The 19652-nt window shown below is 38.7% G+C and overlaps 1 protein-coding gene across 4 annotated transcripts in view; it reads right to left on the reverse strand.

Annotated features, from left to right (window-relative positions):
- Positions 1–19652, reverse strand: part of afap1 (actin filament associated protein 1) — a 94348-nt gene that overhangs the window by 22303 nt on the left and 52393 nt on the right. For all 4 annotated transcript variants that reach the window (XM_085267454.1, XM_085267453.1, XM_085267452.1 and 1 more), the window contains exons 2-3: positions 18072–18200; positions 17150–17232 (exon numbers count right to left, since the gene is read on the reverse strand). In XM_085267454.1, coding sequence (XP_085123580.1) covers positions 17150–17232; positions 18072–18200 — 212 coding nt within the window. The remainder of the gene's footprint in view (positions 1–17149; positions 17233–18071; positions 18201–19652) is intronic.

Here is a 19652-nt window from a genome sequence, read left to right on the forward strand (position 1 = left end):
TTGTCTTCAGTCTTTAAAGGTGGTGACGATAATTCAAAATGATTAATCTCCCCATCTGCCTTTAATCACTGTCAGAACTACAAAAAGGAAGTAATTAGCTGCTGTAACATGAAGAAGGAGATATTCTTCTGGTCCAATACAACTTAGAGGAAGCCATTAACAATGTTGTCAGTGCAGCATTGAGCCTACTTCATTACTAAGTGTCACTTAATAGACACTGACAGAGCAAAACAGAGGCACAGTGGTTGCCGTTGTTTTGCTGAGGAGTCTTTCACTTTTCAGGTCAAAATCAGAAAATATTAGGTAGAAAGACGAGACAATATAATTAGACAGTGTCTGAAAGAGAAAACAAGAAAGTGTCGGTAAAAGAAATCAAATCCGAAGTTGTGTTAAAGACACTAAAAATGGCTGAAATTATACCAACAGAAAGATACTGACATAATTCCACAATGATTAACTGTGGTCTTAAATGGAGTTAAAATATTTTCATGCCATTATACTGCAGAGCTCATGAGCAGTGAAGCTGAAGGGTGGGGGTGAGACGTGCTTTGTTTGGACGTGTTCTCGTTGGCACTGCACAGTCCTACAAATCTAGTCAACAGGGTGAGGGATCAACTGCGCAGCCTGACGTGATCCATCTTGGCTGCGTCGCACTTCTCAGACATTTCACCTCGTACTAAAACAGCACTGTGGCTACAAACATCAAATCTGATAATGTGGTTTAACACTGGAACAAATAGCTTAGTGGCCGGCATACGTCAATGTACATATATTTTTTCCATTGCTGTGGAGTTGGGAGTTTTTGAAAGTTCCCCATGGAGTGCTACGACTTCTGTGGAACAGCTTTTTGATGAGTGTGTCCTTGTTGTGTTTAATGGATTCTGAGGTTCTCTATTTTGATGTTGGTGATGTCACATAAGTAGTAATATAGATGTTTTCAAAATGCTTTAAAAACATAACCCTTCTTTTAAATCACTAATATGACCCAGCTGAGTGTAGCATAGCTTATTAATGTTTCTTCTAGAGCCTCAGTTTAATAAGCAGCCTACACCGAATACAAGCCAGAGAAACTGAAAGTGCATGACATGTTGTCAAGTTGTAAAGACCTTATAAGGCCACACTCTAAGCGTCCCTGAAAGCACTTTTAAAAAAGACCAAGCCCGGCTGCTATGGCTGCACACTTATGGAAAACCTCTTTGATTTTCCTTTTTATTTTCTTTACTGATGGTATTGCCGATTTTCCAGTTATAGATGGGAGAAACATCATAAGTGCAGTCTAAGTCTATGTGCTATGGGCCATAGGTTACAGCCGGCCCAATCAGGTGTCAGGGCTGCATTGATGTAAGCACCCATTACTGTAGCAACCTGGGACATAAAAAGGACTTGGCTCATGCTCTCAAAGCACAGAAAGTGTGTGTCACTACAACATGACAGTGCACCGTCCAACATCACAGCGTTGATCATAATTATGGCATTTCTGTAATGAAAGAGCACTATTGAATTTTGGTTGTACATGTCTATTAGTGAATTAAGATGCCAAGAAAAAGCCATTCTGTTTTGAGTATCCTTCTCGTCATTTTTATATTCTAGTATCTCTAGTGTTGAGTGGAGAGGAAAGCTGGGAGGGAGTGGGGAAGAGTTGTAGCAAAGGGGCTCGACTTGGACTTAAACCTGGGCTGTTCTGATTTTTTTTTCCTTTCTCTGGTAAGACAGTAGAAATCGTGACTCAAACATACAAACACACATATATGCTAAAAGTCACTCACTGAAGCCAAAGTATAAACTTGTGTGATGGTCTGTATCTCCATAGCAAGCTAAAATATTAGTCAAATAATCCCTTCTAAAATGCTCCAAAAGGATCCAACAGATACAGGTAGTTATAAAAATAACTTTTTAGCCCATTCGGGTTTGTTATGAAGGGGAGGAAGTACAACATCACTTTTGTACTTTTGCTTTTCACTGCTGCAAAGATAGGCATTTTAACATCGGAGTCTGGAAATTGACTGAAGCCAGCCTCAAAAGGCACCTCGAAGGACTGCAGTTTTTGCCACTTTCACGTAGGCTTAATTTGTTTTTATTTGTCATTTGTTGAGCAGGAAGAGTGAGAGCTTGTTTTCATGCAGAGTACGTTCCGGATCAAAATGCGGTACAATCGTCGCCGTCGTCTTTTTTTTTTTTTTTTTTTAAATCGTTGTCATTTGGAAATGAGATCGCACATAAGTATGAATCGAGATCGCGATTTTCTAACGATTAATCGTGCAGCCCTAGTGTCAATGCTCGTAAAACGTTTAACACGTCACTAACACCAGAGATGGGCAGTAACGCGTTACTGTAATCTGATTACTTTTTTCAAGTAACGAGTAAAGTAAGGGATTACTATTGCAAAAACGGTAATTAGATTACCGTTACTTTCCCGTAGGAACGCTGCGTTACTGTGTTACTAAAACCGTGATTTTTTTGCGAGAATGTCTCATGACAGTGACGTAAGCGAGTGCGCCGTTAGTGACAACAGCTGTGTGCAGATCAACAATGGATCACATATCGATTGTGGGAGAGAGTATGAGCGTGCAGCGTTTAAAGCGTGGAAGTACTGACCTTACTTTGAGTTTGATTCCATAAAAAGTGACAAAAACATTAGTGTCCATCGTGCGTGGGAAGAAAACTTCTTTTTACAGCGAAAAAAACCCCCTAAACTTCCAAGCAAGCACCGAGTGCGCAACGACGTAATGGGAAACTCACAGAGAAACTCGCGGATTCTTCAACTGACCGCGGCACACCTGCACCAGGGTAAACCTCCGCCTACCGCAGTCCTGCTTTACAGGTGAAAATAGAGCAACAGGACTGCTGAGTCTTTGACTTTATTTATTTTCTGCTGTGTTTTACTTGCATCTATTTGAAGGAGTGAGTGTAAACACAAAAAATATTTTATTTTATGTGCTGGAATGTGCAGAAAATAGGTTTAAATATTAAACAAATTCCTTCCAGTCAGAGAATGTTGCATATAATTAAATATTTGCTTGATGCATAAAGTTAAAAGATTAAAACTGATAAAACAAGTTTTAAAAAGAGACTTTTCCATTTGATTACATTTTGTATGATGGATTATGTAGAAAAAGTAGAATTGGGCTGAAAGATCTATCGCTTTATCACCTCTTCAGGTTGTAAATCGTGTTTTTAAAAAGTAACTAAGTAACTAAGTAATTAATTACTTTTGAAAATAAGTAATCAGTAAAGTAACGGGATTACTTTTTTGGGGAAGTAATCAGTAATTAGTTACTGATTACTTTTTTCAAGTAACTTGACCAACACTGACTAACACTGAAAACATAATATTGGCGAAATTCTTATGTTAATAACTGAGCCAAGCCAACTCTTCATCCTTGAATCATTAGAAGAAATGAGGCATTTTGGGTCGAAAAGATGAAATATAAACACTTAAAAACAAAATAATCAATTATAAATTATTCAAAGTTCTGGGACCTGACACTTTCATTCATGAGGTTTTCCTTTCTCAAGCCAAACCACAGTTCCCCATCCACCTGTTAATGTTCAGATGAAAAAATATCCAGTTTGTGTTATCTGAAATTCATTTTTGTTGAGCAAACCAAGTTTCCTTTTCTTCACCCCAAACACACCCTCATCCTCACCCCCTAATCCTTGTTGTTCATCCTCCCCACGTCTCCTTTTTCATCTATAAGTCAAGTGTCTGGCTGGGCCTCTAGCAGAAATCTTATTGCATCTCCTCTGGGGAAACAGCAGTTTGGTGAACTCACTTTTTGGCATGGATGTGCTGCCCTGTTAAACGCCAGCAACACTAGCGTTCTCCACCCTAGCCCAGCCCTAAAAAAAACAAAGGAAAAAAATGTCTCCCTGGAGAAGAAGACAGAAAGAAAAGAAAGGCAGAGAAAGAAAAAGAATGAAAGCACTCTGCCCAGACAGTCTAACAACAGGGAATAATATATGGTTTAGAAACTTGACTTGTTTGTGCTGGTGGAGAAAGACTTTTGATATGGAAACTGCAGCGCCATATCTCACATCACAATAACTTCCTTTTAAAGACCCTTGAGCAGCAATAACACCATTAATAATCACACAGAAGTCGATTGTTTGGCTAAGCATTTTGCCTGAGTGCAGTATCACACCAGCGAGAATGTGACCCCATGACACTGCAACAACTGGTGAAGAAAGAGCATTAGCACACATGAAACACACAAACGCACACACGTGTACAAATATACACCTGTGCACTTACACAAGTCACAGCACAACATCTTAGCTGTATCACACAAATGACGTGAAGCTTAACTACACTGCAATACAGGAGCACAATGAAGATGAGCTGACTGTTGTCACAATGTATATAACCCATCTGTTAACCATAAACAAATGAAAAACACACACACTCCATGTTCACATGGAGAACGTGGCAGATCATTTGTTCCACAGATTTCTAAAACAGCCTGTTGTGATTGTGACTTAACATAATGTTTTTAATATTAGATTTTTATCATTTGGTTTTTAGTGTTTATTTAAATGTTTAATCTTAAGTTCTTAGTTCTAGTTCCTCTTTAAATTAGAGTTAGATTTTTCCCTCTATTTTCCCAATAGAAAGTTTATTTTTGTGCCTTTGTTTCTCTCTTTAGGTATTGTTGCTTACTTCCTTATCTTACTTTGTTAGTTGTTTTTCTGTATATTCAGTTTTACTTCCTGTGATTTGGTTGATCGTTTGCATCTGTGTTTTATTTCTTCCCAACTGTGTCTAATTCCCATTATCCCTCAGAGGGGTGTACTACAAAGCAAAATGAATGTCATAGTGCGTTATATAAAGCTTAAAGTTTTCACTATTTACCTGGATAAATCACAATATTCAATTCAATTCAATTTATTTATAAAGCGCCAAATCACAACAACAGTCGCCTCAAGGTGCTTTATATTGTATACACCCTACAATAATACATACAAGGAAAAACCCAACAATCATATGACCGCCTATGAGGAAGCATTTTGGCGACAGTGGGAAGGAAAAAATCCCTTTTAACAGGAAGAAACCTCCATCTGCTGTAACCGGTTGGGGAGAGAGAAGGAAGACAGGATAAAGACATGCTGTGGAAGAGAGACAGAGATTAATGTCAAAAGAATGAGCAGAATGTTTTAATTTGCTGTTTCAGAATTTGTATGTTTTAATACTTGGTTCTAATGTGCTGATGCGTCTATTTTACACCAGTGGAATTGCAGCAATTAGAACACAGTTGAATCAATCAAATTAACATCCCCCTGATCTGACAACAAACTAAAGGAATTTCCACATCTCCTTTATTAGTAGACAGTATTAGGATGTTTATAGTGTTGTATACAGTAATGTATTCAGTTTAAGGGTTCAGAACGCTAATATGCATTCTGAAGTAAACCGCGTGCCCTCACCAATAAAATAATTATAAGGAAGAAAATGTTTATTTTACCCCTCTCTGTGTGATTAATCACCAGTTTTTCTGCAGCACTAGACTCATCTTATTTGCAGTGTTGCATTTTGCTGTTTTTTTATAGACCTAATTACTATTTTATCATCATCTGATGAGCTTCTTCAGTCTCAGCTGACTGCAGGTTTTAAAATATTTTTTTTTTATTATTAAAAAAAATCAACTTGTCAAAAAGTAGGGAGACTTGGAAAACAGCCAAAATTGATGATAATTTAATTTACAAAGCTAAAACAATGTCTGAATAAATTGTGTATGAGCACGTGAGTCATTTGTATCCCTTAATCACCAAATCATAGGAATGAATTGATGTTTATGGAGTGTTGTTTTAATTTCCGTGTATGCCTGTGTGTCATGCTATTTCACCTTTTTCTTAGTATAAAGGTGACCACAGTTTGGGGAAGAAATAGCTCGCGAGTCACATACATGCACCAGTTACCCAGCTCATGCTGCTTGTGTGGGTGGACAATAGAGCAGGGCGATATGGCCAAAAATATTTATCACGATATATATTTGAAAATTTGCGATAACGATATAACCGACGATATAATTGATGCGAGACAAAATACAACTCCACAACATTACTAGTGCAAAAAGACAACCTTCCATTTATTTTCACATAAACAAGAAGCTGGTTTTTATGTACATTAAAGCTTTATAAAAATTTAACAGTGCAAATGCAAATTCCTTGCTGAAAGTTTAACCAAAAGGCATTTCCAGTAGAAATGGGCTGACATATCCTGAGCATAACCATGTATAGTATCCACTGAAGTTAAAAAGAGGTGCTTTGCAACATTAAACTGCAGTGTGCAGTATGCATTTTTCGGACCATAAGGTGCACGGGATTATAAGGCACATTAAGCGAAACAAAGCAGTCAGATAAATCAAACTTTATTAAACTCATTCTTCTTGCTTCCTCCACTTCTGTACCATTGATTCATTAATGTTGAATTCTCTGGCAGCTGCTCTATTCCCATGTTGTTGCAGTATATTAATGACTAACCTCGCATTGTGGATGGATTATCTCAGTTGTTCTCCTGACTGAAGTTTGGTCCGTTTACAGCATCCTGCCATGCGATTGCATTTGTCTCTAACCATGAAGAACCTTCACGTTAACTTTTATAAGTGGAAAAGTGTTAGTGTTCGTCCTCCAGCTTCACTGTTTATGTTATGCTAACATAGCTGTGTCGCTAGCGATCACGTAGCACATCATTATATACCAGCTAGCCCAACTTCAGTAACCCTACAAACATCACTGCTGTTTAGTTTCCTGTCTTCATTTATGTTGGAAGTGATAGCAGAGCTGTACGTTTGATTTTTTTCAGAAATCTCTCAGTCAGAACATGCTATATCATGCTTAGGTAACTAGCGAAACTAGCGAGCTAACTTCCGCTAGCTTCCTGCTAACTTCTAACTCCGTTAAATGTAATAACTTTTGTTTTCATGGATGCCTGGAAGTTAAACTTTATAGTTACACCTGGTAAAGCAGCAATGCTGATCGTTTTATTAAAGATGAAAGAATTTAGACAGTTTTTAACTCTAAGTGATGCTGCAGTGTTGTTTGACCTGAAGCATACAGAGTTTAGGACCCAGATTACTCCCAGATTTAAGAGCATCTTAGTCCGACAAATATGACAATAACAACGGCCGCTTGCATGTTCTGCAAAAAAATGTGCTTTGTTGTGTATCTGACGGACAAACACCAAACCAGTTCCACATCACGGAAGTTGCACCATTTTTACAAACCAATTCTGGTTCATCTGTTTCACTCAACAATCGGCCATGTGCGTATGAAAACAAAGGCACTGCGCATGCGCGTTTTACTCCCATTCTATCGCGATATTTCATTTTCCTATCGTTGCCTAACATTATACCGGTATTACCGTGAACGGTATAATATGGCCCAGCCCTAGTGGACAACACAAAGGCCCTGATTTCCACTCCAGCAGTTCTTGTTTGCCACTACCAAGTCGCTTACATTGTCATAGTCAGAGCTATTATAGTTTTGTATTTTTATTTATTTTCATGTTAGTTTGAATTCTTTTTTTTTTTTTTAATCTGTTTGGTTTCCACACAAAGTTGTGAAATGAAAGAAAAGACAAATTTGCCATCAAAGTTACTGATTGTGTGAAAAGCACAATCACTATTACCAGTAATTTTCATTATTTTCATCATTTTCAGTATTTCTATACTTATTTTTATACTTATACTTTATATATTTATACTTTCTATAGTGTTGCTTATACTTTATATTGCAAAGAACTCCCAATTTGCTTAAAGCAATTATATTAAAATTGTAAAGGGAGTTTTCATGACCCATCACGGCCTACATCAGCTCATGTCCATGGATGTGGATCCGAAATACCAGAATTCCACAGTCATAATGTGTAATTAGATAGTGGTAAAGAAGTCCTGACCTTGGTTTGGAGACTTTGAGTGGGAGGTTTGTCTGCTGCTCAGGCACTGACCTGAAACTCACATCTAAACATTTATGCCAAGTATCCATTTTTGCTCTGAGTAGGAGGACTGGACCTGAATAATGTTTCTGCCATGCTGCCAGCAGGACACTGGAATGGATAAACTGACTGGACATACGAAAGCAACTCCCTTAGGAAAGGATCTGGAAAGGGAAAACTGCAGTAGTAGCTACAGGTTTTGACAGTGACACCCCTATCGAAACTGAATTTTGTTTTATTGGCTAATAAAGGCCTGAAGCATAAGAAATATTTATGTTTGTTCATCAGTATATCATAGAAACAGATTGAGAAATGTTTATGAAAAACAAAATTTGAGCCACTGCCAAAACGTTTGGCCATGATGGCAAAAAAGATTTGAAAGAACAGTTTCACAATTCTAAAGAAGCCGTGGCTTTGTCATTAATTGAAAGAATTAATTGAATATACCCAGAAAACTGAAGTAAAATGTTCCTTTAATCTTCTCCAAAGATTTTTCTAAGTGACTTGACTTCCTGGAGAACTTCCAAACTCTCACTGTGTCATCATTACAAAAAATATTCCAAAGCACTAGAAATATCTGGTTCTTGAGAATGCTAAAGTACAGGCCTGGGTAGTGTTTTAGTATATCATTTACCCAAGACAGTGTTTTTTTGTTCTTTTTTTTGTTTTGGGGGGGGTGATGATTTGACTGAATTTTAAAAAAAAACATTTTGAAAAAAGAAGCTTATCCAACTCTGATGGGTATTCAATGTTTCAGTGTCTACTTCATAAAACATACACACTTCAAACCTAAAGGTAACAGAAATACAAAGACTTTGGTAACCATAATTTGGGGGACATTTAAAACCAAAAGAGATTTATTTGAAGCTGAATACATGATTATTCCAGCTTTATTTATCCAGAGACTCCTGCTCAGATTCCAATGTCACTGCAATCTACATTTACTGAAGCAGTCTTACCAAGCACACCTATAACATTTTGAAAGATTATGAAACCTTAATGCAGCACCGTAGCCAATTTGAGTTTTGTGAGAAACCAACCACAGCATACATTATGGTGGCTAGAGGAGTGGCTTCTGTCCAGTAGCAGCACTGAAAGTTTCATTGTTTGAGAGGGGAACTCAATCTGGAAGTCAGGTGATTAGCAAACCGCTAAACATTTCAAACAAGAGACACAGTAATATGGGACGAAACCTAAAAACTCTCTCTGCAGGACTGCAGGACCAAGCTCAGTGTCTGCCAGCCTCTGTGATACATATCTAAGATTTCCAGCTCCCTGTTTATACATGAACCACCCATGCTAGTGTTACCTCTGACAAAACAAAACCTTTCACACAACTCCCATTTTTGAAACTTCATTCTTTGCTTCCCCCGCATCGTTTTTTTACTTTTTCCTGCCTCAGCTGGGCCAGTAAAATGTGCGTTTTGCAGGACAGGTGCATTCACCAGAGTGCCGTTACTGGAGGAAGTGCCACCTTGCCTGAAAAAATAACCAGAGTGAGACTCAGACAGGGTTGGGCATTTCCTCCATTTCTCACACCTCACAATGAGGAGCCAGTGGAAGCCAGCATGAGCTGGTGGTCTGCAATTTTGGAAAGCAGGATGAGGTGGGCCAGCCTGTCATATCTAAATAGTGTTCTGTATTGCAAATAAGTAAGAAATCACCTCAGTGAAGCAGAGTTTCATGAAAATATTTAGACATATTATAGAAGTGCTCTGCACATTTGCTCTTTGTCTGGGTATGAACTCAACTAATCTGATTGCAACAAAGTGAAACATTTTACAGTTGGAAAATACATTTGCCAGTGTTTTCTGTTCAATAAGCTATCTAATAAGTCCCCCATTGTTTTCAAATTACCTGATATTATGTGGTCCATCTGCATTTCTGTTCTGAAAGAATGACATTTCAGTACCAATACCATGATATGCTATCATGATCAGCCCCTCTAGCCTATACTGCTAGTTGACTGTCAGCGTTTGGCTCAGACAAAAGGACCTTTTCCCAGACTTCTTTCATTCCAGTTAAAAGTCTGGCTATGCAGGACTATTTCCAACAAATAATCACAATTACTGTGATAACTGAGCCAAGGACTTAACTGCTAAACTGTCGAGTTTTAAAATAGGGTTGCAACATCTTCTGCGAACAAGCAGTTTCTTTAATGGCCATTAGGTGGTGCCTTCAAGAAAACACTAGATAAAGACCACCCTCGTTCTGCAAGCTGCTGTCACTACTGCTAACAGCCAACTGAATACAAGGTAAGTTTAAACTTCACCTCCACCGCATGCAGCAGTTCTCTGAATGTTTATTAATTCATAAAACACAAAAGGAAGTGTGTGGTATTTAAGATTAACCCTTAAATGGACTGGCTGATTTTATGACATGATCACTCAATTATATCTATATAGCTACAAGCATGATATCATACTGCCAGTAACCTTTTGAGAGAAAACCTAAAATTGTAATTTAGAAGCTCTTCAGGCTTATTCAATTCAATTCTTGTGAATTTATAGCAGCAGGAACTACATGGGATTATCAATCAGATCCACTATCTCTTTAGGCCACTAAAGGAATTTGGCTATTCATTTTCCATGCTCCAATAACCATTCCCATTTGTATACATGCTGTGATCAGAGTCACTGAACAATAGTCCGACAGTGTATAGAGTACACTGTAGTATGAATTCATGGGTTAATGGGCATCTTGGTCAAATACCTATCAGTTAGTAACCACAAAAGCTATTTTTCTACCGAGCACCCCTAACTTTTGTTTGGTTCAATTGTAAATTCTGTTAGTTCTCTACTAGACTGCAGAAATAGACTCAATTTTCCCTCCGTGCTTTATTTAGTCACTTCAATCACATCATGTGTCAGGAAGAAAAAAAAGAAACTTGGCATTGTAAAAAGCCTTCAAATGCACTAGAGTGGGGGAAAAAGTTGTGAAATAGGTTTTCCATCCATGCTCCAGTTACTCAGTGGGGACTTTTTCCAAAGAGTGTTAGTAACTGAAACAGTTCTGGCCCTTAAGATTAACCATGTTGTGTGCATGTGTCATTAAGCAAAGGCCTACTGCTTTCTGCAGTTAAGACCTATTCAATCTCCAATTTCCCACTTGTTTGGTTATCCCAGTGACAAAGCGTGACACCTTACAATACAATCTGTTAAACAACTTCATTTCCTGTCACAAGTCAATGACACAATACTGCTGATGTCACGAAATGCTTTGCTGTGGTATACCAAGCCACAAAGTAGGGAAACCCCACAGAGGAATTAAGTCAAATATGAAAACAGATTCATCAGCACCAAATGAAAAACACACTGCGTGGAAAAACTCCTGAAGACAAATAATTTCTGAGGCCATACAAAAGTAAAACAGGGCTGGTTCAACTCAATATGTTTGATAGCAATCCAACTGTTGCCACGCACGCACCGTGTAGCTTGACACTGTACAGTGACACACTTAGTTGGGTGAGTGTTTCCCCTTCAGGCTAGGAATAATTTGGTTTGGCAATATACAGCAATATAGTCTAAGGAGCTTGGAAAGAAAAGCATCTGGACTTCTTTAAGTTTCCTTGAAGACGTTTCACCTCTCATCCAAGAAGCTTCTTCAGTTCTAAGAGCAATTGGTGAAGAGTCCCAGATTTAAGCCCTATGGGAGTGTCCCCTAGAGGGTCTTGGACCCCCCTATTGATTCTCTACCTACCCACGCTCTTAGAACTGAAGAAGCTTCTCGGAAGAGAGGTGAAACGTCTTCAAGGAAACTTAAAGAAGTCCAGATGCTCCTTGGACTCTGAGGACCTGGATGACTGAGAACCTTCACAGACATACAGCAATACACAATGTTTTATAAGTGAGTAAAAAACACTCAGAGAAGATGGTGGTTTAAAAAACAAAGATTCCTCACAACTTCCAGTAATACATAACCATACAGAATACTGTATGGTTATAGTACTAGCTACATTTGTGCTGAGATGAATATCCATCTTTAAAAAAGACCTGGGAGGGAGGGATGTCTGAATCAAAATGAGAAGAGGAGAAAATGAATTCCAAATGAATTCTAGACATACGGATCTACGGATGATGCAGCCCTGTTACCGTGTATAGCACGTCGACCACGTGAGCACACTTCTGTGACGTGAATGCTTGAAGCACGGAAGAACGGGATGCTCGGCGTGAGTTTCTCATGCATGATACAACTAACTTTAGTGTGCATTACATGGGTAACTAATGGTGTGCCTCCCGCTGTGTCTGTGTCAGGGGAAAAGCAAGGGAAGAGAGGAGAAAGGGAGAGGTGGCACTGTTCTCCAACATCAACACAGATGGAAATCATTTGTGTTTCAACTAGCAGGAGGACTGGTTCACATTCTGCTCGAACAGTGCAGCCCTTAGGATACAGCCGAGGAAACGAATCCTGACTTGAAGGTGACTGCAGCAAACATTAGAACTCAAAAAAATCAACAAAAATTCCTAACACTTGAGGTTGCAGTCTAAGAATTTTCTTCTTCTCTCTGGTTTACAGTATTTGTTTTGTGGTGTGGGGATCTTAGACACAAACCTTTACCTTGGGCTTGCGGGACATTTAAGAGCAGCTTTAACTGTTTTTTGTAACATAAATGTCGAATGAACTGTCAAAGCAACTGGGGAAATTGTTTTGGACCCAAAAAAGTTCTTCACCGCTGTGTGCTCGAAATGTTGGTAAAAGTAGTTGTGAGTAGTAAAACAAAAAAAGCTTGAGACCAAAGTTAAAATTCAGATTCATCAAAACTGAATGTTTGTTCCATTGCTATTAAAATTAAAAGAAAAAACACAAATCAATGGTGCACTGCCACAACAGATGACTTTAAATATCTCACCTCCTTTTTTCATCACGTGACAACACGAAGCATGAACAATGCAGAAACATTTTAGGCAGATGTTTACTATTTTTCATGTTGGGTGGAGCTCCATTCTCCATCTGGAAGTCCATTTGTTTTCTTTAAAGGAGTTTAATGGAAACACGCACAATTTACATTTTATTTTCCAGTATTCTTTAAACTGCTCAAATTTTGGATGAAAACCATTCATGTGGCTGAAGCGGCAAGCTTTTTGATGACAGCAATGTACTTCATGCCAAAGATAAAAGAGAAATATTAATGTAACATAAATCCTGAATATGAAAAGTGACAGGATGACAAGAAGAGGACTTCAGTGGGATTTCGTCATACTTATTAGTCATTATGATCCAATCAGAGCCAGACCTTGTTTTTACTGTTTCTGTGCATTTACGTGTGGCATGTAGCACATTGTAAAATGGTGCTGTGATCCTCTTCCATGGAGGAACGTAGAGATTTATAAGGTGAGTGTTGTGGAAAGGATCAATCTGACATAAAAGGGTTCAGCTGCTCTGTCAGCAAACCCACTACTTGTACGGATTAAAGGCTTGGCATAATTTCTAACTTTCTATAAATTGCTTCGTTGTTTTGTCTTTAAAGTGGACACTACCCCCTTTTTGTTGTGCTTTTATATAAATATATAAAGACCAACTTTATATGCATATACAATTAGGGAAAGACAATATAGTGGCTCAAAGTAGACCAGTTTCAGCTTGATAAACTAAAACAGGATCCAGTGGAAGTCTGTTTGGTTAGTGGATATCCTGCTGTGTGTGTGTGTGTGTGTGTGTGTGTGTGTGTGTGTGTGTGTAAGAGTCAATCACAAGTTTGCCCTTGGGAAAGAATTGGAGTAGTTTACACACATCATGTCTTTGTTTCTTTGTTTTCCTCTGCTCATGCAAAGGCTAACGGGTGTCACACATGTGACTGTCATGCTCTGCTAAGAGCTACACTGTGTTAACATGCCCCACTAAGTTTGTAAAAACACTAAGAATGTCTTTTCAAGATCGTATATACTCTTGAACAAAGGCCTTAAGATGTGAAAAAAAATGCCACAAACAACTGGAAATAAAATTATTTTAACAAGCGAATAAGTTCTGAAATGGACTAAATGTGATGACACACTCCAGAACAATTCAGCAGTAAATAAACTTATCGTGGAAGCCATTTGTCTTCTTTTGCACTTCATATACTAGCAGAATATTCTGGAAGAGTCTTCAATCTGCATATTGTTTGGGTTTGAGTAATAAATTCCAATACCACTGTCCTCTGATTAAGTATTGTACATCAAGTGAGCTACTCTAAACTAAGTATTCCTTATGTAACTGTTAGTAATCAAAATGTGGAAGCTAAGGACTGATTCAGCTTCTAAAGGCACAGGCTCTTTGTGTACGTGAGTGTCGGTTTGGCTTTGAGGCTCGACGGGTCACAAAGTGACTGTCTTCCTTGTCTATTATTTCACCAGATTGCTCTAGTCCATGTTCCACTTCTTCACCAAGACCAACTAAAGACTGATGCCGTATAACACAAATAACTGCAACTTCTCATGACTAACAAGGTTGTTTTTGATCAACATGAAATCTTTGTTTCTTTAACTCTCTACCCTGTTTACTCTTTTCTTTCTAGCCGCCTCCTCTCTCTTTTCCTCTTAACCATTTGTCCGTTGTTTCATTTGCAGGCGGTGGAAATTTTGCAAGAAATGAAGAGTGGAGAAAGGGAGCACAACACTTTTTTCCTCAGTCTGGACAGCTTCTCCAGAGGTCAGTGTGGAAATGTGATAGATGGTAATTTCAGAGCAGAGACGGCAACAGGGAGACAGAGAGCTGGCACAAAATAAAAGACAGTAGCTGGGTTTCCATCCAAGTATATTTATGAGAATTATACTTTACTGCTGCGACTCTGCAAACCCTGCACATATATTACTCAGAGAGGTTTTGTTCTAATGTGAATGGCTCTATTTAACCACTTAATATATTTTAGCTGCTTTCTTTTCTGCTGATGAAAATCCCTGCTGTTGAATGTTTGTCACAGCTTATGCTGTCGTTAGTATTATGATTACTTTGTACACATATAAAGCCAGTGTCCAGAGCATGATATTGTTGGATAAAGTGTATAAAGTATGGTTGGATGATTTTGGACGAATATATCAACTAAGAGAGATTTATTCATCTATTTATCTGCCCATGAGTAAGTTTGCTAATAATGCTGGTTGAGGCTAAGAGAAGGAGTCAACTGAAGAAATAATAGCACTGTTTAACGGCATCCTCTTCCAGTTGCAAGCAAATGCACCCTCCTGAGAGTGCGCCCAAACGTGGCGATTTATTCACTCAAACTCATAACGGAAAGAAAGGCAGTAGTCTATGTTCAGAAAAAAACATAAACATTTTATTTAAATTAAAACAACACACAATGGTGGGGAGGGAAACAAGGAGAAGCTGGCGTCTTTTTTCCGCTATAACCGTGTTTACAGGCTGTTCCAGTGTTTATCCGTCTCACACGCTCGACCAAACAACAAATACAAAATTCAACAAAAAGTAAGTTAAAAATCAAAATGCTCAACCCAGTCCTGAGTGGGTCTCCTTCAGCCAGTGATGAAGACCTGCTAAAAACTTCACTCTTTCCATAAAAGACAGAAAGAGTTGTGTAATTGTGTGCCTATGTGCTTTGTTTAAATAAAGGTACGGTAAGCACCGAACAGGCCCGAGAGTCTGGGGTGTCGTGCAAGGCTCTGCTATGTATTTTCTTATGTTACTGGTTCTGATTGGGGCAGCAGAGAAGAGAGACAACAAGCAGAGACACAGAAACATCAGAAACTCCTCCTCCTCACTCGCCTAGTTTTCTGGGAAACCCTCGGCTGTGATTTCCAGACACACACTGGGGTCACCAGAGGAGGCTGAGGCTGACGACTGGTTCTAATTACAAACTGCACTGTAAGGCCTTGTGCCTTGGAATGTGTGCGTGTCCTGCGTGTGTGTGTGAGTAAGATGTAGAACAAGGTGTTGTGGCTTATTGCTATGAAATAAAGGCTTTGCAAGCCATCACAGTCACCTGCTTTTTATCACAGGCATCTGTTCCCACAATAATGGCAGACACACACTGTTATTCTTCACACTGGGTCTTTTTACATGCACATCTCACTTTCACAATAATGACACACACATCACTGTTTTAACAGAGATGTTACGGTCCTCATTAACTGTCATGGCGATGTGAGGCGCAGTACGAGAGAGGAAAACATACTGAAGCCATGACAGGCCTTCCAACTGCTTTACAAGTGACTGTAAAACACATCTCATATGGTTTCTATGTCCTGCTGCATTGGTAGCGCTGGCATTTGCGTGATTAACACCATTCAGGTGCAGGGTGTCACAAAAACTTGTGCACAGAACTTCAGTGTATTGCTAACAAGTTCACCATCTGATAATAATGAAGGTAAGGGTCAGCGTTATTGGTCATTTCTCTGCAGTTTCTACTAGCACCAGTTGTGTGTTACTGGTAAGCAGTCCTGCATGAATGTTAAATATTCCTGTAGTGTTAACATGATGAAGTTATTTCTGTTACATAACACAGTTGTTACTATCAGAAGTTTGCCTTCTTCACAACAAAACCCAAAAATATCCAAAGGGGATTTGAAATTGGACCTAAATTCAATGAAATGCTGTAAATGAATGCAAACTGGGAGGTAATGTTCAGCTTTGAACAGATGATGTGACAAAATTAGCTAGTTTGGGGAAAGTAGTGCAACTGCAAATAGCTGCACTATAAAGTAAAGCCTCTAACACTGACCTAACATTAAGAATAGTGCATTGTTTTATAGACAGTTGTCAAATCATTTTATATTCGATATTTATTGGCTATGTTTTATTTATAAGGCCTAATGTATTATTTAAAATAGTAATTTCTAGTTTTGTCCTCGATGTCAATATTGTCGCTTTTAATTTAACGCTGGGATCAAATTGGGTCGTATACAGAAACGTTAGGAAGAAAATGAGCTGTCTTTCCTTTATTTATCACTTACTTATGCCACATAAATTACATGTGACTTGCACTTCATTGCTCAAAATGTAGTTACTCAGCAGTGTCCTGAAAATAAAGTATTCTTTTGTCCTTCACCATTGATTTGCTTGGTTTTGCATTAAAGCAGCTGGGCTGAGAGGATGACCCATAGCAGCGGAAGCAGAATGACGCAGGGCTATCTGGTATTTGTAGAAACAACTCTCTTTAGTCAGACAACCAGAACGCATACTGGAACTCGGTATAACTCTTACTGTGAGCACTGCTTGCAATAAGTTCCAGCATGGCCAAATTACAGAGAACTAAAATTAATAAATCTAAATAAACTTCAGTCTTACCATCCAGGGGTGAGGGATCTCTGGAAGTGGCATCTGAGGTGGAGCAGGCAGTCCGCTGTGTATCTCTGACTTGAATGAAGGCTCTAGAAGAAATCAAGTGGCTATTATGAATATAAACAAGAAGATGCTTTACAGTGCCACTAGTGTCAAATCTAAGTAGTGACAAAAAATAAAATGTCGTAATTTCCCTTCTTAAAATTATAGAACCAAATAGACTGTGCTTCTGTGTTTCTCTGATTTTAATGCGCTTCACTTCTGCTCCTCATTACAAGGTCCCTTTGTGGATATTTTTAATGTTAAAATGCAAAATCTCCAATAAATATTTCTACACGTGACATTTTGTTGTTGATAGAAAACTGAAACGTCATTATGAATTTGTGTGAATAATCTCATGTTTTGAGGCTTCCAGTATAGCACTAAAACAATCTTCGCGTTTAAGGATGCAAACAAGAAACAAAAATACAATAAAATTTTCTTTTCATGTTCGATTCATCCAGATTTTAATATAAACATGTTTTTGCATTTGAATTTTATTTCAATAATGGCAGCCACACACATCTTAAAGAAAAAAGTCTGTGTTAAAGAAAAGCTCAGAAAACATCAAACTGATGAAATTAACTCTTTTAATCTGTCATAAACAACTTTTGGCTATATTAGCTTACAAGTAAAGGGTTTTATAAGTAAATGTATACCAATATAACTCTATGATGACAGCAACCAAACAATTCAATCCCACACTGACCTAGGACCAGCTTATTGTGGTCTACATTCTTTGTGTATGTACCAGACTGCTCATGGAACTCCTGCAGTCAGCCATAGTAAGGTCAGGTGTTGTATCTAATATCTGACCACCTAATGGACTTACTCCAGCTCTGAGTCCCTTAAAGTGTTTCAGAAGGTGCAGTATAAGTTTAATCCTCACCTTTGTCGGACAGTACTCTGTGCAGAATATTGGAGAGGTGTATCTTCTTCTCTCGGACCCCAGCACTCAGATATTCTCTGTCCAGCAGGTCCAGAAACAGACGAAGCTCACACACCAGCTCCTCCATTGCTGGAGAACAAATACACAAATATCAAAGAGTCAGGTTATGGAACTCTAGTCTAATTGGAATGAGACCTACGCTACTTTATCTTTGTGTGATCGCACCAATACTGAAAACAACTAATTTGTGGAACGTTACTCTTACAGCTTGCTTTTCTGTTTTTCACTGTCTGCAATTAAGAGCTGGGTGAGAAATCAAAGACTAGTTAGTTGTTTACCTTTGTTTAACTGAGCAGATGTACACCATCAGCCAACAGAAACACTAATGCACTGTGTTTGCAGATGAAGAGCAGTATAGACTATATCACTACAACACCGCACAACTGTACCATAGTTTTCATTCACGAGTCATATTTGGTAAGCGTTTACCCAAAATGATGATGACATTCTAATGCTTACATTGTAAGAGATTATTATTTTCTTTGAACTATTTTGACCTGTGGATTAATACCAATTTAATACTGTATTGAGTGAAACAGAGTGTTTCAGAATGTGAAAAGTGAGTGCTGGGCTTCCCAAACAACCTTTTGGTGGCACACAAACAGGCCCCAGCATTAGCTGCTCATTAATCAGTCCCAATGTAGCGCATGTTTCAGTTAAAACACACTGACAAGTATTTTTTGGCCCTGTGCAACAAACCAACATTAAACAGATACTGGAAAAGCACAAAATACTGTTATGTAACATAAGTGGGCAGCCAGGTGGCCCTGTGGAAAACAGAATTTTCAAGTAAATCAATCACAAGCGCTGACAGTCCTTCAAGTGCACAGAGCCAGCAAGCTGATAGGTGCTGGGCAGGGACAGATCTGGCAATGTACCTGATGGAATTATAGCCGCAGGTGAAAAATACACCAGCAGCTTCCCACACAGAGCAAAACAAAAGCAGGGAAACCGAATACAGAACATAGCTCGCAGATAGGTATGGGAGCAAGGTATCAGTGAGTCTATCTCCACACACTTGATCTGAGAGCATTTGATTGGGCTCAGAAGCGTGACTCTGAGATGCCACGCTTTGCACAGACACTCAGATAAGAAGCACTGTCTCAAGATGAGGGTCCCAGCTCAGTGAAGCTTTTTGTTAACACCTGATTGTATCAAAAGGCACTGCATCATCCTGGACAGCAGCTGCAGACTGAAAATGTTAAGTGGAGTTAATGAGGACTTTCTGTGGTTACTGCCCTTTGTGACAACGTCGAGTCACTGAATGTCCGAGCGTGATTCAGAAACAATCTGAGAGCAGCTGCTGAGCAGACTAACCTGGCAAATTTACTGGATCTGACTTTTTGTGCATCTACAAACTAGTTTGTTTTTGTTTTTTTAGGTTTTAAACTCTCCCCGTCAGAGAATAGATTACTGTTTTTGTTTTCTGGGGCTGCAGAAGGAAATTTCTTAGTGAGATCTTAGGCTACGTCCACGTGTGGACGAAAGGTGCAAACGCATAGAAAAATCTGCGTTTTCAAA

Source organism: Mchenga conophoros, linkage group LG3 (assembly GCF_057382185.1).
Source record: "Mchenga conophoros isolate Kocher_MC1m ecotype Shallow Benthic linkage group LG3, M_conophoros_male_GT1.1, whole genome shotgun sequence".
In the NCBI taxonomy this organism is placed as follows: Eukaryota; Metazoa; Chordata; class Actinopteri; order Cichliformes; family Cichlidae; genus Mchenga; species Mchenga conophoros.